Source organism: Juglans microcarpa x Juglans regia, chromosome 2S, assembly GCF_004785595.1.
Source record: "Juglans microcarpa x Juglans regia isolate MS1-56 chromosome 2S, Jm3101_v1.0, whole genome shotgun sequence".
Taxonomy (NCBI): domain Eukaryota; kingdom Viridiplantae; phylum Streptophyta; class Magnoliopsida; order Fagales; family Juglandaceae; genus Juglans; species Juglans microcarpa x Juglans regia.
In genome coordinates this window covers 29,654,600-29,678,379 of record NC_054597.1, presented here as the reverse complement: position 1 = coordinate 29,678,379, position 23,780 = coordinate 29,654,600, and the positions used below count along the sequence as shown (strand labels likewise).

General features: G+C 33.6%; 1 protein-coding gene across 1 annotated transcript; it reads right to left on the bottom strand.

Annotated features, from left to right (window-relative positions):
* Positions 1 to 12,023: 12,023 nt before the first annotated feature.
* LOC121251632 (aldehyde dehydrogenase family 2 member C4-like) lies at positions 12,024 to 17,390 on the bottom strand. Its single transcript, XM_041150918.1, has 9 exons — positions 17,176 to 17,390; positions 16,089 to 16,231; positions 13,869 to 14,252; positions 13,625 to 13,714; positions 13,299 to 13,472; positions 13,037 to 13,174; positions 12,763 to 12,900; positions 12,598 to 12,659; positions 12,024 to 12,392 (listed from the first exon to the last, which is right to left on the bottom strand). The coding sequence occupies exons 1-9, from the start codon at positions 17,279 to 17,281 to the stop codon at positions 12,119 to 12,121; spliced, it is 1,509 nt and encodes a 502-aa protein (XP_041006852.1). The 5' UTR covers positions 17,282 to 17,390; the 3' UTR covers positions 12,024 to 12,118.
* Positions 17,391 to 23,780: the final 6,390 nt, after the last annotated feature.

The following is a 23,780-nucleotide window of genomic DNA, read 5'->3' as shown; positions in this document are numbered from 1 at the left end:
GTATTTGAATACGAGTCAAGCCGGAGCATATCATCGAGTTACATGTTATATTCACGAACAACTCATTTATTATATGAACGAGTATGAACTTATTCACAACCTACTTCATTTTAACATATCATTTCTAATATATATTACAATTTTGTTTGTAAGTTTTAATAAACAAATTTCGAGTTCTTATATATATCTTTGTGTAGTTTATATATCTATATATATTTTACTAATTACATCTATAAATACTAACAATATTAAGAACATGACTCCGTCTTATCTTTTAAAATATTTAAAATATATCCATTACATAGTTGAAATTAGTTATGATGCTAAAATACAATTTAATAAATAAATGTTTAGCCACATGTACCGAATAACAAATAATAGGTAAATGGTTCTTAAAACGGATTAATTAACTACAAGCATCAAAATATCTAAATGTTAAGTGATTAGTCATGGTTATAAAATAAAATTAATTAATTAATCAAAATCATAAATAATAGTTAAGCTAGTTAAAAATAAAAAATAAAAAAATAGTCAAAATAATAAATAAACAATTAGACGTGAATATGATAGGACAATTAATAAATAAACAATAATTCAAAAGCATGAATATACGGTCACGAGTTTTTATTTAAAAAATTATATTTAGCCGTCCAACATCACACATTTATTGAAAAAAAATAAAAAATAAAAATCTGCATGCTATAGCCTATAATGCAGTTGAAGAAGAAATCTCCCGATTTATATAACACCACCCTCCATTTATCTTCGCTCTCTCTCTCTACTTCTCACCTATCTTTACCGTAGGCTGTAGCCTTCTATTTCCCTTCCCCTCACCTTTATTTAGCTCGTGCGACTCACTCATTCACAATATATATATATATATATATATATATATATATATAATATGATCAAGGCAGTAGATAAGTCAATGTTACTTGGTGGAATTATTATCTCTAATATTATCACTCTTTTGGGTTATTTTGGACAATATATCAAATAATTGACTGACAGATCGAGAAAATGATACAAACACATTTATTGTAGATTTTTTACACAACTTTTAATAAAATTATATTAATATTTTTTAGATAAAAGATATTTACAATCATAAATTGTACAATTACAGTGTAATCATTTTGAAAAAAATGAATAAAATATGAGATCCACATGAAAAAAATTAATTTTTTAATAGTAGACCACACTCTTTTTCAAAGCGATTACATTGCGTTTACGCACTTCACGATTATATATAGAATTACTCATTTTTTTTTAAATTGAAACCCATGAGAAATATGAAGGCTGTATAAGTTGGATCATGTGGAGCTTGGTTCTGAGCTAAGAAGACATCAAGTCAAGAGTGCGCTCGACATAGCGCTCAAGTGAAACTCAGGCAAAAAGTTCACTCGAGTAAGGCTCGACATTGGTCTCGAGCAAACTCACAAAGGTCAACCCGAGAGTTCACTCAAAGTGCGCTCGATGATTGGTTCAAGCGAACATTGTATAAAGAGTTCACTAGAGACTCACTCCATAGGCCATTCAAGTGAATGTAGGACAAAAAGTTCACTCTAGGCGCACTTGACAGTTTGCTTGAGTGAATAACCCAAAAGTTGCTGCCTTAGGGTTTCTCACGCCATTTGATATAAATATGTTATGTTATTTTGTATGAGGCATCAAATTGAGAGCAGATTGAACAAAAAACAATGAGAACAATTGTTTTGTTAGAGAGAGAGAGAGAGAGAGAGAGTTGAGATTGTGAGTAGAGGGAAGGTTTTGTAATTCACTCTATGTTGTAAATCTCCTCTAAATAAAATTCCGTGCAACTATGTGGACATAGGAACGTTGCCGAACTACATAAATCTTATGTCAGGTGATTGTGTTTGTTTTTCTCTCATTATCGTTCCCAACAACTCGTATCAAACCTCCAAAGTTTGGAGTTCGAGACTAAAAGAGACCGATAGCTGGAGAAGAAGTGAAGATTGGAATTGAGAAGTTCGATAGCACGGATTTTGGCTACTGACGAATGCAGATCGGGGATTATCCCTATGGGATGAGGCTCAGTTTTCTTCTATTGGAGCCTGTTAGATCGATAGATCCTGGAGGTTATGTGCCTCACCCTATCTAGCTCAGTGGCGTACAATGTTATTAAGGAGAGAACCACAACGAACCTCATGTCGATTTTTTCAAATATGTATGAAAAATCGTTGATGAATAATAATATGCATTTGATGAAGAAACTACTCAATCTAAAAATGGCAAAAGGGACGTCCATGGCCCAGTATCTAAATTAATTTAACACTAGCACAAATCAATTAACATCTTCTGAAATTAAGTTTGATAATGAGATTAGAGCGCTGATTTTGTAAGTATCGTTGCCAAATTGTTGGGAAGACAAGAGAATGACTGTGAGTAATTATGCTGATAAAATAAAATTGAAATATGATAATATCTGAGATTTGATCCTAGCTAAGGAGAAGCCCAGAAGAGGTTTTGGTGAGTTATCCGGTTTGTGCCCTAAACGTTGACAATAGGGGCGAGAAACATGATAGGTCAAAGTCAAGATCTGGGCAGTAGATCACTTGTATGTTGGAACTGTCGCAAGTCACAAATGGGTCTTATTTTAATTAGCCTATTTTTTTATTTCAGAAATTATACTTAAATATTTGAATTATTAAAAGTTAATTTTTAAAAAGATGACGATACTCCAATTTTATTGATAATCATTACCTATTGTGGAGGAATACTTTATACAAAAAGAAACATGAGAGTTACAACGAAGAAATAAAGTCCAAAAACCAAATACTTTGTTTTGGTTTGAATAATTTATCTATCCTTGTTTGCTTGTTTTTATTGCAGGTTGCCTTGTTTTTGGTTGTTTTTTTATTTAGGATTATTGTTTTTTCGTTTCATATTGTATTTAAATGCTATGAATATAGAGGTTTTGATGCCTGAGTTTTAGTATTTTATTCTATTTGTATTTCCAAGTATCGTATTGTAATCACGGTTTTCTTCTGCTACAAGTGAGGGCAATTAATAAAATTGAGTTACAACCATCTTCTTAAAAAAAAATAAAAAAACATGTTATTCATTAGTTTAATTTTAGTTTTTATTATCGCATTAAATGAGTCCAATTCGAGAAAGTAACAATTGGTTGAGCCCTTTTTTTTATAATTTGTATTTGAATACGAGTCTATCCAGAGCATATCATCGAGTTACATGTTATATTTATAAGGAATGAAGATCAAGCTGCCATAGATCAAGCACAAAATCAAAACAGTCCAGCAATCACAACAAGCAATCCACCTTGATTTCAGCAACTTACCTTAAGCTGCACCATGATAACGGATGCATAATTTTAGAAAGACAGAATCTGTCCAGTTGTATAGTCATTATGTAATTCATTTAATGTAGCATTCTTTCTATATTGTACAGCTTCCTAGTATAGAAACAGATTGTACATGATCAATATATATATGCATGAAAGCACACTCTCTCACTTAACTCGTGAGATTGTTTTTCTCAAAAAAAACTTCTTTATGGTATCAAGAGCCAATACGGGTTGCTAGAGAGTTGTGTTTTTTTTTTTCCTCTTCAATGGATTCATCCTCTACTTCAAATCCCTATCCATATCCTGTCTCACAGAATGTGTCGAATTATGTGTCTCTCAAACTCACTTCCAGCCATTTCCTGCTCTGGAAAACTCAAATGCTAAATATCCTTGAAAGTGATGACCTTCAAGGTTTTATCATAGGTGACATATACACTCCATCACAATTTATTCTTGATGCGTCTAATACCTCTCAATCTAATCCACTTTATCATAAGTGGTGCAGGTCTGATAGGCTTGTTAAAGGATGGCTTACAGCCACCTTGAGTGAGGAAGTTTTAGGCCTTGTGGTTGGTCTAAACATTGCCTCAGAAGTTTGGAGTGCCCTTGTTCATGCTTTTGCAAGGGTGTCTTCTGATCGTAGTCTTGCACTTAAGCAAAGACTCACCTCAATCACTAAAGGATCTAATTCCTTGAGTGAGTATCTGAGGAGATTTAAAACAATTTGTGATGAACTTGCTGCTATTGGCAAACATGTTTTTGAACATAAGAAGTCTTGGTGGCTTCTCAATGGCCTTGGTAAGGATTTTGAAGTTTTTACAGCCACTATGCTTAGGCCACCTGTTCAAGCCTTTTCAGAATTAGTTACTTTATTGGAAAGCTATACTGATCGATACAAGGTTGATGTTACTCCTTCTCCTATGGTTTTTTATGGCCAAAAGTCATTCAAACAAAGGAAACAAACTCTAGCATTGGTTCCTTTAACTCCAAAGGCCGTGGCTTTGTCCAAGGCCAATCCACTGGCTCAAGATCAAGCTCATCCAACAATCAGTCTCGTGGTCCTTCTTCAAATTCAAATTTCAAAACAACAGGCAAAGAAGAAGTTGTGTGTCAAATATGTCACAAAAGAAATCATACTGCTCTTAAATGTTTCAATAGGTTCAATCATTCTTTCACAAATGATAACCTTCCATAGAGTTTTGCAGCCATTAAAATGGATAAGGCTCCTAACACAGCTTCATGGCATCTTGACACAAGTGCAACTGACCACGTGACTGCAAATGAAGGTACTCTTCACTCACTACTTCCATATAATGGTCATGATGGTATTATGGTTGGTGATGGTAAAGTTTTACCTATCACTCATGTTGGACAAGCAATGGTTGGTTCAACTCAATTCCCAATACAGTTGAATGATGTGCTAGTGGTACTTGAAATTAAGAAGGATTTACTATCTGTTAGTAAGCTTACATCTAATTATCCACTGAGATTTGAGTTTGATGGCCATAGTTTTGTGATAAAGGATAGGGCAACAATGTGGACAGTGACGACAGGAAGGAAACAAAAGGGACTATACATTTTTGATGATGCTGGTTTGACCTCTCAAAATAAAAGGAGTTTGTTCTCCTCTAGATTTAGATCCACAAATAAAGAGAACTGGCATCTCAGGCTTGGACATCCAAATTCAAGAATCCTAGACTATCTTTGTAATAAGAAATTTATTACTCTTGATTTAAAATAGTCTTCTTCAGAAATTTGTATAAGCTGTCAAATGGGAAAAGCTTGTAAATTGACATTTCTTTCAAGAGACAATATAGTCAATGTTCCTTTTGAAAAAGTTTATTGTGATCTATGGGGACCTGCTCCCACTGCCTCTAGAGAAAAGTATAGATTCTATGCTATCTTTGTTGATGAAGCTACTAATTTCAGTTGGTTAATTCCCCTCAAACACAAGTCTGATTTTAATTCTGCTTTTATACAATTTCATGTGTTTGTCATGTGCCATTTTAATGCCAAAATTCGGGTTTTCCAAACTGATGAAGGAGGTGAGTTTAATAACAAGAACCTCACTGATTATTTTCAAAAATTTGGCATTCTTCATCAATCAGCTTGTCCAAAAACACCAGAACAAAATGGCAAAGCTGAAAGAAAGCACAGAAGTATAACCAATCTAGGTTTAACCATGATGTTCCATGCAAAACTTCCACCTAGATTCTGGTTAGATTGCTTCTCTGCTGCTGTGTTTTTGCTTAACAGATTGCCTTTTCCTTTGCTCAATATGGACTCTCCTTTCTTTAGACTCTATGCCAAATATCCTGATTATAGCATTCTTAGAACTCTTTGGTCAAGATGCTTTCCTTATCTTGGAGATTTTAAGACCAATAAACTTGAACCAAAGTCATTGCCATGTGTCTTTATTGGTTACAGCACCAAACACAAAGGCTATAAATGCCTTTATCCACCCACTGGTCGAATTTATACCTCAAGGCATGTTGTTTTTGATGAGTCTGTTCTTCCATATTCTAAGTCAACTCTGTTATATGATTCTCCTGCTGTTGAGGGAGATTTTTCCAGCTTCATTGAATGTCAAAATAGTCTCTCAAACGCATCTGGGTTGCCCTCTGCATTTGCTCCTCCTTCCCATTCATCAATTCAAGCTGCCATCATTGATTCACAGCCTGTCCAGCAATATACAGATTCAACCATTCCTCCCTTACCTACAGAAACAAATTCCTTGCAAAATACACTTCCTCCCTTTCCTGTTGAAACTGTTGTACAACCACCATTACAGCATCATATGCAAACTAGGTCTAGGTGTGGCATTCACAAACCTAATCCTAGATATGCAAACTTGCATAATTTGGTCTCTATTCCTGCTGAGCCAAAATCTGTCAAAACTACCAAAAACTATCCTGGATGGTCTGCTGCAATGGAAAAGGAACTAGCTGCACTTGCAGTTAATCAAACCTGGATAATTGGTTCCAAGAACTGCTGACATGAATGTCATTAGATCCAAGTGGGTTTACAAGGCAAAACTAAAGACAGATGGCACACTAGAAAGACTCAAAGCAAGACTGGTTGCTAAAGGCTTCAGTCAAGTAGATGGGGTTGATTTATCAGAAACTTTCTCTCTAGTTGTGAAGCCTGCTACTATCAGAATGGTCCTCACAATTGCTACTGTGAAAAACTGGGCATTTCATCAACTAGATGTTAAGAATTCGTTTTTACATGGTTGTCTCAAAACTCCTGTCTACATGCATCAGCCACCAGGCTATATAGATGAACATTATCCTCAGAATGTGTGCAAGCTCAAAAGAGCCTTATATGGCCTCAAACAGGCTCCTCGAGCCTGGTTTGACAGACTTAGTGATTTTCTCCTTTAGCTTGGGTTTTATTCAAGCTCAGCTGATCCAAGTCTGTTTATTTGTCACTCTAACCATGGGATATTAATTATTCTTTTATATGTAGATGACATGGTGGTAACAGGTGACAATCCCAACAAAATTCAGTGGTTGATTTCTCAGCTCAGCTCTCAATTTTCCATCAAGGATCTTGGTTTTCTTCACCATTTTCTGGGCATAGAAGTTCACAAAATTGGTTCAGATCTCCTCTTGTCTCAGCACAGGTATATTATAGAGTTGCTAACTCGAACCAATATGCATGACTGTAAACTTTTGTCTACACCTATGCCATCCAAAGGTCAACAGCACAAAGCCTCCAAGGAGCCTTTCCATGATCCAACTACTTACAGAAGCATAGTTGGAGGCTTGCAGTACCTGACATTTACCAGACCAGATCTCTCTATTTTCTGTCAACTATGTTTGTCAATTTATGCAAACACCAACAGTCCAGCACTTTCAGCTTGTTAAGAGAATCCTAAGGTACTTACAGGGCACAGCAAAACTTGGGCTACATATAACCTCAAGCAGCACACTAGACTTGTATGAGTTTTCTGATGCAGATTGGGCTGGTTGCCCAACCACACGAAGATCTACTTCAGGGTATTGTACCTTCCTTGGCAGCAACTACATTTCATGGAGTGCTAAGAAGTAACCTACAGTGTCTAGGTCAAGTGCTGAGGCTGAATACAGAGCCATGGCATCAACTGCAGCTAAGCTGACTTGGCTTTCAACACTACTCAGAGATCTTGGAGTACCTCAAACAAAAGCACCAACCTTATAGTGTGACAATATGAGTGCTATATATCTCACTGTTAATCCAGTTCTCCATGCTCGAACAAAGCATATAGAACTGGATTATCACTACATTCGAGAAAGAGTAGCACTAGGGGCTTTAGAAACTCAATTTGTTAAATCACTAGATCAGCTAGCTGATATTTTTACCAAACCATTGCTCAAGGGTCCATTCAAGCAGCTGCGAGACAAACTTGGCCTCTGTTACCATACACAGCCAAGTTTGAAGGGGAGTATAAGGAATCAAGATCAAGCTGCCATAGATCAAGCACAAAATCAAAACAGTCCAGCAACCATAGCAAGCAATCCACCTTGATTTCAGCAACTTACCTTAAGCTGCACCATGATAACGGATGCATAATTTTAGAAAGACAGAATCTGTCCAGTAGTATAGTCATTATGTAATTCATTTAATTTAGCATTCTTTCTATATTGTACAGCTTCCTAGTATAGAAACAGATTGTACATGATCAATATATATATGCATGAAAGCACACTCTCTCACTTAACTCGTGAGATTGTTTTTCTCAAAAAAACTTCTTTAATATTCACCAACATTAACTCATTTATTATTTGAACGAGTATGAATATACTTATTCACAACCTACTTCATTTTAACATATCATTTCTAATATATATAACAATTTTGTTTGTAATTAGTTTTAATAAACAAATTTCGAGTTCTTATATATATCTTTTTGTAGTTTATATATCTATATATATTTTACTAATTACATTTATAAATATTAACAATATTAAGAACATGACTTGTCTTATCTTTTAAAATATTTAAAATATATCCATTACATAGTTAGAGATAATACTATAAAAAATTATAAGCATGAAATTATAAGAAAAGAATAATTTTTTTTACGGGTTTTATTGTTTAATAATCAACCCAACGATTTTCTTGAATTAAAAGAAGACCTTGTTTAGTTACACAGAAGAAATGAGATAAGATGAGAAATATGTGAATAGTAGTGAGATAGTTTAATTTAATATGTTTTATGGGGTTTTGAAAAAATGAGAGAGAAAAAGTTCAATAAAAATATTATAAAGTTAAAATATTTTTAAAATATTTTTTTTTTTTTTAGATTTGAAAAAATTAAATTATAGTTTATTTTTTGTTTGGAAGTTTGGAAAAATTATAATGATAAGATGAGAAAGTTAAAAATTTTAAAATTAAAATTAAAAAGTATTTTTATTTAAATAATATTTAGATATTGAGATGAAATGAGTTGTCTGCTAAAACAAACGAGATCTTATCTAACTGTATTTGTTTATTTATAATCTAATTTTTAGAAGAAGAAGAAAAAAAGTCAGAATTCAGCCCTCCTAAGAGTACTAGTAGTGGGCTCAACAAATTTTGGCTAAAATTTGACTAAGAAATTTACTTTTACAAATTTAATTAGTTACTTTTCAACAAAATCAAATAACAGGCTCGATAAATCTTTTACTATTCTATTAAAATATTGATTTTGAAATGTTTATTTATTTTAATTCTAATTGTAATTTATTCTTGTAAATTTTTATTTTAATTCTAGTGGATATTTTTTATTTATTTTACTTATAAATTTTTGTTACTTGGAAAACTAATAGGAATTTTATCTCTGGCGTATATTGTATTGTATTCGTTGAGCTAGCAAGTATTGCAAAACTGAGAATCATACTTAAGATTTTAATATATATATATATATATAATATAGAGAAATTATCTTGAAAGTTCATATTCAAAAAGTCATCACAGTGACCTGGAGCGAGAAGCAAACAGTGAAAAATAATGCATCTCTACTTGCACCAGAGAGAAGCAAGTAACGGAAACATAATATTTTAGTCTAAAAATAATATTTGGCTAGCCCCTCTAGCTCAACAAACTTGACTAGTGATATAATTTAAAGTTAAAATTATTATTTATTTGTTGAGTACATTGTTACACTTTAATTTACACTTTAGTTATTTTTTGACTAAAATTTAACTTTATTGAGTCTATTATTACTTCTCTAATTAGCCTAGTACCGAACTGCAGTACAGCTTGTGTATATATATATTAAAAAAAAAATACAAAAAGAAGCACAGGAGTTGAAGGCAGGTACCGGCCTAGCTAGAAACAAAAATGCTACTTTCACGTACAGTTGTGTTTCGATAGGATTCTATGATATTTTTTTTTTTTTTTTTTTAGTGATTAAGGAAATATTTTTAAATAATGTTGTGATTTTTTAAAAAAAAAATATTTAAACTATAAAAAAATGAATGAAAAAAAAAATTATTCTTATGGGGACCTGTCTCGTGCTACACCTCGGTGGGTGCAGCTCAGCTAAAAATAGTGGGGAGGGCTGGAAATAGTGGGGAGGGCTGGCACGAGCTAAAGAAAAGTGAGGGGGGAGGGAAATAGAAGTCTGCAGCCTACGTAAAGATAGGCGGCTGTCTTATATAAATGATAAAAGTAATGTTATATATAATTGTGAAGTATTTAAGTATTGTATAGTTATTTTAAAAAAATAATTTTTTATTTTTATGTAGGTCTTATATTTATTTCTTTTTTTAAAAGTGATTGTATGGTACTTGCGTATTCATGACTGCATCTATTATTTCTTAAAAGATAATGATAGATTTACTACTTCTTACTATCTATTTACTATGAGAAGTGATACATGCACAAGGAGAATATATTAAAATAAACCTACAAACTGATATGGTTTCATGTGATCTGTTAGATCTACTTTATAATAAAAGTAACTTTACAATCTAACGTACTGCATGAAGTCACATCAGTTTGTAGTTTTATTTTTGTGTAATCCCTTTGTGATTAAATTATTTCTCATTTATTATTCTTTTTATTCTTTTTAATTTTTTTTATTTAATGGTTAAGAAAGTGATTATTAGTAAAGATGTATATATTTTTTAATTTTTTCTTAATGATAAAAATATACTTTAAAAAAAATAAAATCAAAAATAAAAAATCAAATACACTATAAAATAATAAAAAAATAATAGATGGGAAATACGCCTATCATTATCCTTGTATAAATGAAGATGTTTCTTCTTCAACAGCATTGTAACATGCAGATTTTTATTTTTTATTTTTATTTTCGATAAATGTGTAATATTGGACGTATATACATGCTTTTGAATTATTTAAAAAACTCGTGACCGTATATACATGCTTTTTAATTATTGTTTATTTATTATTTTGACTATTTTTTTTATTTTTTATTTTTAACTAGCTAGCTTAACTGTTTTTTATGATTTTGATTAATTAATTAATTTATTTTATTTTATAACCATGACTAATCCCTTAACATTTATATATTTTGATACTAATTGTAATTAACTAATCCCTTTTAAGAACCATTTACCTATTATTTGTAATTATTCGGTACATGTGGCTAAACATTTATTTATTAAATGATATTTTAGCATCATAACTAATTTCTCAATTAATATTTATTATTCTTATGTACATTTAACTTTTATTTGTTATCTACCATGATTCCGTGAACACTAAAAAGCAGTAACAGTAATAAATATGAAAATTTGTGATAATTCAGCTGGAAGATGAAATTACATGAACTTGCTAATTATATATAATTGTTTTACTATTTTTTGATATCCTTTCTTGACGTGATTATGACTCATATATATATATATATATATATATATATATATATATATATATATATATACATGCTCAAGTTTTATTTAGTCATGGGTGAAAAGAATTCAGTGGTGAGTTCATTGGTGCTGCAAGTTGAAGTTCGATCTAGAGATCAAGCGAACGAGATCATTCATACATATAGGTCATGGATTAAGTTGTTGAAGAGGTTGAATTTCTAGGTATCGTTTATGATCCCAAACCTGACCTGTAAACGTTTTACATCTATCATAGAAATTTAGAATTGTAGGTAGGGATTGAGAAATTAGAGTGGTTTTTCTTTTAAAATCTTGTTTAAAAATTGTTTTCTACTTTGTCAATAAAATCTTTCCTGCTTTGACCTTTAGTTGCTTTTACTAATATTTATGATTTTGTTGTAAAACAGTTTTAAGGAATTGAGTATTTGTTTTATGTATTTACAATAACATGCGGTGGCTAATATATACAGATGTAAGCCAACCAAATCCCATAATCAAGGGAGAAAATATGTTGACATTAGGAGCTAGCTGTCCGCATGATTTGTGCAAGCAATGAATTCACGATCTGGGACTTTATTCGTGGGATGTGCTCAAGCTTTATCCTTGGGAGAGTTGACTGCAATATTCTTGGAAGTTTTGCTGTCATGATGCAGGGGACTTGAATTTGCACTATCATGTTGATATGTGGATTACTTTGACATATTAATATGTTGAATTTTAAATGGCCGGGCTATGATTGTGGTAAAACCCGATCGAATTCTACCCCCTCTCATTTCGGATCGGTACTTATAAGTTATAACCGGATGTAATTTGCAAATCAAATATCCAACAGATTACAGAAAATGACGAGAAGAGAAAGCAGTAGTGCGGTTTTACAAGGTAGAACAAGGTATTGATCAGCTCAAGATACAGAACTCAAGTACGTACGTACGTACGTACTGCATGCCTGTTTAAAAGAAACATGATTGATTCAAAGCCAGGGAGTATTATAAAGGGGAGTGACAACGGACTTCACTTGGAGATACTTGTGAAGGGCTTCCAATCCATAATCTCTTCCAAAACCACTCATCTTATACCCTCCGAAAGGGCAGTCAGTGTCGAAAGCAAAATAGCAATTGATCCAAACGGTGCCTGCACGTACTGATCTCGAGACGGTGTTAGCCACATTCAAGTCCTTGGTCACGATGCCAGCTGCTAGCCCATATCTAGTGTTGTTGGCCTTCTTAATGGCCTCCTCGATTGTTCTGTACGTAATTGTTCATATATGATATATATAGATGCAAAAATATACTAAGGGCTTGTATCATAATTAATAAGGGGTACCTCAAAAAATTAGGAAGATTGAAAGAAAACTTTTGGAACTGCCTGAAACCATTTTGCTCATTGTTTCGATATTTTACTCTGTAAACTGTAACAGTAAACAAAAGCATTTTGGGAAATTGTACTCACGTGAACTTTGCAAGAGCCATGACTGGTCCAAATATTTCATCCTTCGATATAAGCATTTCTTCCTGAGAAAGTCAGCCAAAAGTAACCACAAAAGAAGGTAAGTGCATGTAAGACACAATCGATTCCAACATGCAGCTGGTTGTAAAGTGAAAAATAATTATATACCTTAACGTCAGCAAAAATAGTAGGCTCAATGTAATATCCCTTCTGAGCCATGGGCTTGCCCCCTGTTAGCAGGGTGGCTCCTTCTCTCTTGCCATGTTCAATGTATGAAAGAATTCTTTCAAACTGCTTCCTATCGACCTGTACATTAAAAAAATAAAGAATGAGATTTTTCTATTGTTATTGGGATTAGAGGCTCCAATTCCTGGCAATTGGATTGTCTCCTCCTTTGTTCTTATTGGCTGCGAGGTTTGTCAATGAAAGCCTCAAGTCATACCTGAGGTCCTTGCTGAACTTTAGGATCAAAAGGATCCCCAACAACCCAAGCTTTTGCCTTTTCCACTAATTTCTTCACAAGCTCGTCATATATCCCTTCTTGAACATAAACACGAGAACTTGCCACACACGCTTCTCCCTACAGATAAAAGATTACATATAGAAAAAAAAAAAAAAAAATTGTCATTTGATCAGCCAAGTTTTTACACAAAACGGCTTTCTAAAATGGGAATTTAGTAATAAACACAGAATAAATATTTTACCTTGTTAAATAAAATACCCAAGATAGCAAGCTCGGCAGCCATATCTAAATCGGCATCATCAAAAATTATAAGGGGTGACTTGCCTCCTAATTCAAGTGAAACTACTTTTAAATTACTTTCTGCTGCAGCTTGCATTACTTTGCGACCTACTTCTTGGGAACCAGTGAAACAAACCTGCAGGTAAATCAAGTACAAGCATATTGTAACAAATTCAAGAGCATTCCCATGCATGCAAATTTAAGCAATGAATTTTGTCGATAATTTTTCCCAAAATATTTTACAAAATAAGCAAACGTACGTTCAACAAAAAACTAGAAATTGCGTACCGCATCGATGTCCATGTGAGAGCTCACGGCAGCCCCAGCGGTTGGTCCAAATCCAGTTACAACATTGAGTACTCCATCAGGGATTCCGGCCTTGAACGATAGAAAAAGAAAGTGGGTGAAAATGAAAGATGTCAGTTGGACCTCATATAAGACAGAAAAGGCCACCATACGCCATGATTAAGCCACAAGTTTGACATTTTTGCCAATTATATGAAAAATGTATGAGTTTTTGATACATCCTTACCAGCTTAGCAAGATGAGCATAATATAGAGCTGACAGAGGAGTTTGTTCGGCAGGCTTGATGACTATAGTGCACCCGGCAGCTAAAGCAGGGCTAACCTTCACAAAGAGCAATACGGTGGGGAAATTCCAGGGAATAATGTGCCCCACGACACCAATAGGTTCAAGCAATGTGTATCCATGAAGTTCACGCGACATCTTCAGTACTTTTCCATGAACTTTATCAGCTGCACCAGCATAGTAACGGAGGCAGCTTATTGCTTGTGGGATGTCCACGGCCTTGCCAACACTAAACAACTTCCCAGCATCAATTGTATCCAAGGCAGCTAATTCCTCTGCATGTTCTTCAAGCAAGTCCGCGAATTTCATCATTATCCTTCCTCTCTCCTACAAATTAAAGCATCACCAAAGAGGGAAAGAAACAATAATATACTTTAGCTGTTGCAAACTTTTGGTTCAATGAATTAAGTATCTAGCTAGCTAGCACAAAGAAGGCTAGTGGAGGGTTAAATTATCCCGTAATCGAACGTTGTTTATCGAACAAGTACCGGCTTAAGTTGTGGTGACAGAAATGATATCCCTAGAATTAATAGTGCTTTTAATTATATATGTGAGTTCATCACAAAGGTTTTTCCCTTCAGATTCATTGCTATCGGCAATTAAAAGTTCTAGTTGGTAAATCCTTATTGACCTAATTATATGACTGGTGCAAGTGCTATATATAACTGATGAAAGCATATATGCTAAAAGGGTACCCCCATGCATGAAGTCTTTTCGTTTATGGTACGGTAAAAGAGATCAATGCTTAAAAACAAAGTTTTTTTTTTTATTTTTCTCAGGAATACTAAGTACTGTCAAACTTATCTCAACCTATCTTAAACTAATTATTGATGAGACCTATTTTTTTAACTTTTTATAAAACGTTAAATATATCTCAACCTATTTCATACATCTAAATACATATCTCAACCTAATTCATACCTTTTGTAAAAACATTTCAATAGAACTTACAAAACACTATTATTCACAGATATATATTATCTGAAATCACTTTATTACCCAAACAGCCTAAGACCTTGATCACCATAAAAATGGGCTAATGGCTTTCTCTTTGGCAGAGGTATAAGTTTGAAAGAGAGTTTTTAATGGTCGTCTCCTTCCGGCCAAATGAGGCTTGGCTGTAAAAATAATTAAATAACTATATATTCTCTTTTCCGCCAAATTAGACTTTTTCTTTTGTCATGATTTTTGACTTGAAAATTTTTTATTTTTTATTTATGTCGGTGAGTTTTTGTTTGATGTGTTCTGTTAAAGTAAATGAATGAACGAACGAGATCTCGTTCATCTACATGTTAACATAAAACATCGATGAATTTTTGAGTCCCAAATCAAGTTAATTTATGAAATCTTTGCAAATGCTTTTATAGATCGGTTTCCAACATTCCATGATGAGTTTTTCATGGAACTGTTAGATATTATAATAATATTTTACTTCAACTATTAATATTCTCTCTATCACATTAATAAAGGATGAACTGACTCTAATAAAAGGAAATAAAAATTAATTAAAAAAAAAGTGAATTGACCAAACTGACATTTAGCGGTGGCCGTTCACTCGATCGAGCCACTAGATCAAGATCAGGTACTGACCAGATCATCGACCATCACGATGAGGTGGCCTAATTTGGTCATGGGATCGAGATGTTATTTTAAAGAAAAAATCAACTCATCATTCTCACTCTACACACTATACATAATTTTTTTAATTTTTTTTCTTACCAAATATATGATAAATAGATAATAAATAAAAGAGCTCAATTAGTTAAGAAAGAATTAAACTAAAAAATTAAAGAAAAAATAAAAATAAATGTGATGTATGATATGTGACCGAAATGATGAGTAACAAAATTCTATTTTAAAAAATATTTTTGTATATTTGGGAGAGGTTTTTTTTATCTATATTATATGTTGTACTTCAAAATCTTCCTAATTTTAAGTTTTTGTATTGTATATAGTGTAGAATGGTAAGTAACATCTTCTCTTTTAAATGAATAATTATATTTATCATTTTTACAGTACATCACACACCGCACTTAATTTTTTTAACATCTGTACGTCTAAAATATATGGGATGATAACTGCACGTCTAAAATATCAAAACTCCTTTTGGCATCCAGATTCCACACACGAACGAGGTAAAGGCCAAGAGAAAGCAGTACATACAGAGCCTGACAAGCGAGGCCATGGACCATGGTCGAAAGCCTGTCGTGCCGCCTTGACTGCCAAATCGATGTCTTCTTTGTCGCCTTCTGCAATCCTTGCTATAACCTCTCCTGTTCTTGGATCTATCGTTTCGAACGTTTTTCCTGTTTTTATTTTAAGATAATTTAGAAATTCATCCAAATAGATCATAGAATGCTACTGTACTTTGGACGTATGCATGTAATCAATGGCCGGGGACGGACGACAAAGTTGATCGGTGACTTTCGTAAACTTAGTGCATGTGAAAGATCATTAATGCAAGGGATCATATCGTACGTTGACTTTCAATGAATACTGGCTATATCTCTATCGTTCACATCATATCTTTTCAATGAGAAAGAAACTACACGAACGTACAACACATCAAATATTGCAGAATCCACCATCCACATGATGATGTTCATTTCTCTTTTCAAAATTTGAAAGTTCACCTTGATCTTATAATAATTAGAGAACATCTCTATTCTCCAAAAATAAAGTAGACAAAGAAACTATATATCCATATGAACTGGACTTTAGTTTTCGTCTTGAGTCTTTTAGTTCTCTCGTTTGCTTCTCAGCCGTGAGAGTTGATCAGGACCAAAGACGTGCACGTGGGGATTTCGAATTAATTAGAGGAGTCGACCCTTTTGAACAATAATCTTATTACTTTTGGTACTTTTTTTCTCAGGAGAGAGGCAGAAGAAGAACAAAAGAAGAGTGCCCTCCCAAAAAAATTAATTTAAATTAATAAAACTATTTAAGGAATAAGAATTAAGAACAATATATATCCAAGTTGTGGCGTACGAATTTGTAAAGGTTAACAAGATCATGGGGTATTTCTTTCTTTCCTTTTGGGCTTTAACTTGTACGTAGAAGCAGCTTGTCTTATAGTCTGAGTAGAGTACATCATCAATGGCCATAAAGTACGACAAGTTTGGGAAAAGAAGAAGAAGAAGAAGAAAGGAAGGATGAACACACACACACACACATATATATAACCTGGAAAATGTATAAAGAAATATATGTGAGGTGAAGTAGATAGATAGAGAGATAAAGAGAAGAAAACCTGAAACGGAATCAACGAAGTCTCCATTGATGAACAGCTTGGTGAACTTAATCGTCGGGTTCTTCACCGAAGAGGCCGAGCTGTACTCATCGCCGTGACTTCCCATCTCTCTCTGATCTCTCTCTCTTCTGTATAACTTTCTCTAGCTATAGTTTGGTGTTCTTAGTTATTTGCGACTCCCACGGCCTTCAGAAGATATATAAACTTAGGAGGTATCAACAATATGATGAAGACAGTATATTAATATATATAAGTTTGTATAGTAGCTAGCTAGCCAGGTGGTATTATTGTCTTAATCTTACATTTTTCTCTCTAGGTTAATGTCCTGGACTACGTCAAAGAGTTGACTTCCCGAGCGTTTGAAAATGACAGCCTTGACAACCACTAGGCCGGAAGATGGCTGCATTTGAACGTGCATTTTTAACATTACTACACGACGTTTGATCTATTTTTAATTAAATATTCAATAGAAAAAAATCAAAAGAAGATACCATAATACTTCTACATATAATATATCACGCTAAGGCATAAATGTCGAATTAATGCTACCAATAATGATTTCTGTTAACGAAAAATATAAATATATATATGCCCACATATATCCTTCAATGATTGAAGTTATTTAATTATATTATACGTTTGGTTAAGGTTATATTCCAATTGAAATATATAGATTTATAATTGAGAGTTAATAATTAGTAATTAATTAAAAATTAGCCCCCCATGAGAGTACCATGTATGCCTGCCAGTCTAGATAAAATTTCAGCAAATTCACTTAGTGTAACAATGGGGACAGATACACTTGGTGTAACAACAAGGAGGGTGGTGGTTATTCTAAAGAAATACTTGATCGAGCCTTTGGCAATTCAGAGTGGCTTAGCTCATATGGAAAATACACTGTGAGTAACATGGCTGCTAACTGTTCAGATCACAGCCCTATACTTATATCTTTGCATACACCTAATGATTTCAGCAGAAAAGGGAGGCATTCCAGATATGAAGTTAGTTGGGCCAAGAAAGAAGGTTGTAACAAAGTGATCAAAAAACCATGGCATGGTTTGATGAGTTCCCCAAATATGCTAATAGAAGCCATTGCTAGTTTTCAAAGATGTCAACTGAGACTAAAGCAATGGAGTAAGGATTTTCATAAAGGTCAAGGCAAGTTAATCAATTCGAAGCTTGATCTGATAAAAAATTTAAAAGTCTAACGATGGCTGCCTTACCAAAAAGATTAAATAGCTGTGGATATCCTACTAGAAGATGAACACATCAGATGAAAGCAAAGGGCTAAGCATGCATGGTTGAAAGATGGGACAAAAACATGAAGTATTTCCACAAGTGTGCCAGCCAAAGAAAGAAAACCAATACAATCCGTAGGATCACTGATGGGGATGGCTATACCACTTCTGAGACTATGGAAATCAATCACATGTTCTAAAGTTTCTTTCAAGTTGTTTACAACCTATAACCCTAAAGGCATCAAGATGTTTCCAAGATCTATGATCTCCTTAGACCCTAAAGGCATCAAGATGTTTCCAAGATCTATGATCTCCTTAGTGACTAAGGAAATAAACATCAATCTTACCCAAGCATTTTCTAATATGGAAATGAAGGAAGTTGTTTTCTCTATGAACCCTTTAGGCTCCCCTAGACCTGATAGATTTCCTGCTGCCTTTTACCAAAACCATTCGAATACAATGGGACTTGGAGTCTGTGCTACTATCTTGGAGGCTCTAAATCATGGAAGATGGTCTCAAGGCCTTAATGATACCTACATTGCCCTCATTCCTAAGACAAAAAAGGCCTCAAAAGTATTAGAATTCAGATCAAATAGTCTCTGCAATGTATTTTATGAAATAATTGCTAAGGTTTTAGCTAACAGATTGAAATCAATTCTCCCATATTTAATATCCCAAACTTATAGTGTCTTTGTCCCTAGCAGGCTCATTACAAACAATATTATTGTGGCTTTTGAGTCTTTGCATACAATGAAGACCAAAATGAAAGCTAACGATTGTTTTCTGGTATTAAAACTAGACATGAGCAAAGCATATGGCAAGGTTAAATGGAGTTTTCTGCAGGCTGTTATGAAAAAGATGGGCTTTGCAAAGAGGTGGATTGACCTTATTATGCAGTGTGTTTCCCCTGTCTTATTCTATTATCATAAATGGAACCCCACAAGAAAGTTTCACTCCTTCTAGAGGTATTAGGCAGGGTGATCCTCTTTCACTCTACTTGCTCATCCTCTGTTCAAAAGCCCTTAGTAATATGCTGAACAAGGCTAAAGCTAATGGAATGATCACTAGCCTCCCTTTGGCCGGGGTTCAGATTTTTATTAACCACTTGTTTCTTGTAGATGATACCTTGCTATTTTAACTCATTAGAATGGAGCAAAATGTACAACCTACTGGATTCTTATGAGAAGGCCTCGAGACAAAGATTGAGCAAGGAGAAGACCACAATTTTTTTCAACAAAACACAAGGGAAGAGACAAGGAATATCATCAGAGTTGCAGGTATCAAAGCCACTATATCTTATGAGAAGTACTTGGGTCTGCCAGCTCTTATAGGGAGATCTCGATCTAGCTCTTTCAGGGAGATGCTTGACAAAGTGAGAATAAGATTGAGCAACTGGAAAACCAAATTCCTTTCAAACTACCAAAACTACTGCTCCATGAACTTAACAAAGTTGTGAAGAACTATTGGTGGGGTCAACATATTGAAGAAAATAAAATCCATTGGGTCAATTGGGATCATATGAGAAAAGCAAAGAGATCAGGTGGGCTCTAGTTTAGAGATTTTGAGAATTTTAATATAGTCATTTTAGCAAAACAATGTTGGAGGATTGTTCAGAACCCAAACTCACTAGCTTCACGGGTTCTCAAAGCTAAATATTTTCCCACTGCTTCTTTCTCTCAAGCAAAACTAAGCAGTAATCCTTCTTATGTTTGGCAAAGCTTGCTAGTTGCTAGACCTCTTCTAGAAGAAGGCCTTATCTGGAGAATTGGAAATGGAGAAAGAGTAGGCATCTGGACTGATAAGTGGGTCCCTCTACCTAATACTTTTAAGCCTCAAAGTTCAGTCAGGTTCCTCCAGGTAGACACAAAGGTTTCAACACTCATTGATAAAGATACAAATCAGTGGAATCAATCTCTGGTGAATGCCATTTTTTCTAAAGGAGAAGCTGATCTGATCAGAACCATATCCATTAGTCCCTGCAACAAAACTGATAGACTAATATGGAGATGCACAACCAATAGTCTATTCTCTGTCGAAAGTGCTTATCACCTACAAGGACACCTACAAGAGCGTAAAAAAGGCCAACAATCAGTGCTACAAACTTCGAATGATAACTGGACAGAGTTTTAGGATTTGGTCATCCCTAATGCTTGCAAAACCTTTCTATGGAGAGCTTGTTTATATTCCCTTCCCACCAAATCAAACATTCTCAGGAAAAAGGTGGTAGATAACTCAAGGTGCCCTATTTGTGGCCAAGAATATTAGACAGTGGAACATACTTTATGGGAGTGCATTTCAGCTAGAGACGTTTGGGGGCAATGTTCAATCAGACTTCAAAAATGCAAGACTCAAAGACAGGCTTTCAAGGATGTAGTGGAAGAAATGTTTGATTTGCTAGATAAGCATAAAATGGAAGAATTCTCAGTGATATTTTGGAAAATTTGGACAAGTAGAAATGAGTTTGTTTTCAAAAATACATTCACTCATCCAAACAAGCTAGTGCAAAGTCTTGACAATTTTTGCAAGAGTTCCAACCACTACAAGAAAACTACTTATTTTTTACCAGTTAATTCCAGCGAAATGACTATTTACAGTCAAAATGAGTCTATTTTGATCACAAATGGTCTTTTCGTCGCAATTAAATGGTCACAAAAGCCCGTTTTTCTTGTAGTGAACAAGTTATTCGAAATGCTAGCAATCCAAAAGGCAGTCACGAGGTTATAGATGAAAGTTGGCAGGCTCCTCCTCAGGGTGTGTATGCAAGGTTGGTATTGGTGCTCCAATTAGAGACTAGGAAGGTGTAATACTCGCAACTATGAGGATGAACAGAGACTTATAATTTCCTGATCCACTTCTAGCAATGTCAATTGCAACACTTCAAGCTATGATGTTTTGCAAGGATTTGGGGTTCAAGAATATCATTGTAGAAGGTGATGCACTTGAAGTTGGTCAGGGGCTTCAGAGTACAGATGAAAATGGAACTTGCCTTGGAATGGTCATAGCTGATACTAGAGAAATCCTAGCTTCTTTTGATCAATGGTCTGTGAACCAAATTGGGAGGGTTAACAATATTAAGGCTGCTCATGGCACTGTATTCAGACACTATGTTAAAGTTATCAATAAAGTTTGCCTTCTATAAATAAAAAAAATAAATTTCCAGCAAATTCCCTAATCGCCGTGAGACTCTTTTTGGACACGGCCTAGAAACAGCTGTGCTCATGTGAGACTTTGGACACGAGTCTAAACAAACCCGTTCGATCGAGCGAAAATTTATTTCGTTCTTGAACTTGCAAGAGAAGCTAGCTAGCTAGAGCCTAGCGTATATATATATATATATAAAACCCTCAGTCGAGAGCCTTGTGAGAGAAAGTCTTTATACATGTGCGATTGAGAGCTAATTCCAAGTCAAAACATTTTTTTTTTTTTCTTACTGCAAGCTGCCTGCACCGCCCTTAATTGTGAGAGAAAATTATTAATTACAATTTACACATGCACAGCCTTGACACGAGGCGGCGCCGGAAGAAGATTGCATTTGAATATGCATTAATTTTATATATATAGTACACCACGAGATCAGTGACGTTCTATTTTTTAATCAAGTATTGAAATATATATATAGATTAAAAAAAAACTCAAAAATCAAAAGAAAGTATTATAATCCTGACCTTACATGTCACGCAATCGAATGATTGAATACCGATCCGTATTAATGGTTTATTTTAATGAAAATAAATATCCATGCATATATGCTAATGATAAATTAATTAGCCGGTTCATGAACTGAGTTTGGGTGATGTTGGATGTCCTCCAAATATATATGCGCGCTTTCCAAAAGTGCTAATTTTTAGTGTATTTTGATTTATTTTATTTTTTTAATGTTAAAAACATACACACATGACAAATTCACTTGTGATAACTTTTTTAAACATTAAAAAAAATGTTGGATTGGGTTTAGTTTAGAATTGTTTAGAGTTTGATCGCCGAGATTTTTCATTTTACAAATTAGTCATAAAAAAATAAAAAATAAAAAATCAGGAAAAGAATGCATAAAGCCCCTCAAATTATCACCCATTATTTTATAACCTCGCCCAAACTATCGCCACAAATTACTCAATAATATTGTAATTGCCGACCCCTGATCCATGCATCAAAATTTCGACATAAAATAGTACCACTAATGATTAAAAAATTATCTTCTAGCTAGCTGATCAATCATTTAAGAGAACGATGAGGCCGGATCTCGTTCGTTCGTGTATATGTGTGTATATATATATATATATATATATATGTATATATGAGAAGAACTAAGGATGCACAATTAAATACAGGCGGTTAAATCGATCATATGTATGTATGCATGGATTAATGAAAATAAACAGATACAAAATAATTGCATTGAAATATAACTTTAATAAAATTAATTACAAGATTTAAAACAGGTAGTACATATTTGTACAGGTAGTACAGATTACTATCTGTGAAATCAAGGTTAATAAAAGATTTTTTTATTCTTCAATTTTGATTAAAATATTGATTGTTTTACTCAAAATTTTACAACAAGAATCATTGCAATTACAGCTAAACTTAACATCAGAGTAATTTAGAGATTCAGATTTTAAGTGATATTCTGAATCACTAGAATTGATCTCTTAGATTTCTAATAATGAAGAGGATCATGTTTCTAGGAGTTGAATCAATTCTATATATTATATATATATATATATATATATATATATATATATATTATATTTTCCATATTCTGCATGAGATCGAACATGATCAGTTAGGCCGTCTCCTGAAATTTTTATTTGCGTATCTATTTATTTATTGGTTTTTCCAAATGATTTTCATAAACAAGATGAGTACAGACGTCGTACGTTACCTCTGAATATGAAACAACAGTGCTTATAATCTTCATCGTCAGGCTGATCTCCCTGCTGATCATAATCAATTTGTGGCTTCTAATAGTAATCATGTACATATGCCGTTTATTTAGGTTAAACATATATAACTGTCTTTATATATAAATATATATATATATATATATATCATACAGCCACTTTTACATATTTTTTATATACTCTATTAATATAATTGATTATATTATTTTTTAAAATATAAAATAATTGATTTAGTCGACATCTAACCTACTATTCGTGAGTGCCACAAAGTACAAGCCACAGCTAGAAAATAGTATGACAGCGTCCCATTAATTTGACAATAAATTAATATCCGTCGGCTTTTTGCTTAAAAAATAAAATTTCAAACCCCAGCTAGAATTGTTCCACAACGCAACAAATTGAATTCTTAATATTATCACGAAGTAAGTCGAATAAAGAGAAGAAAATAGTCGTTTTCAATTACTTA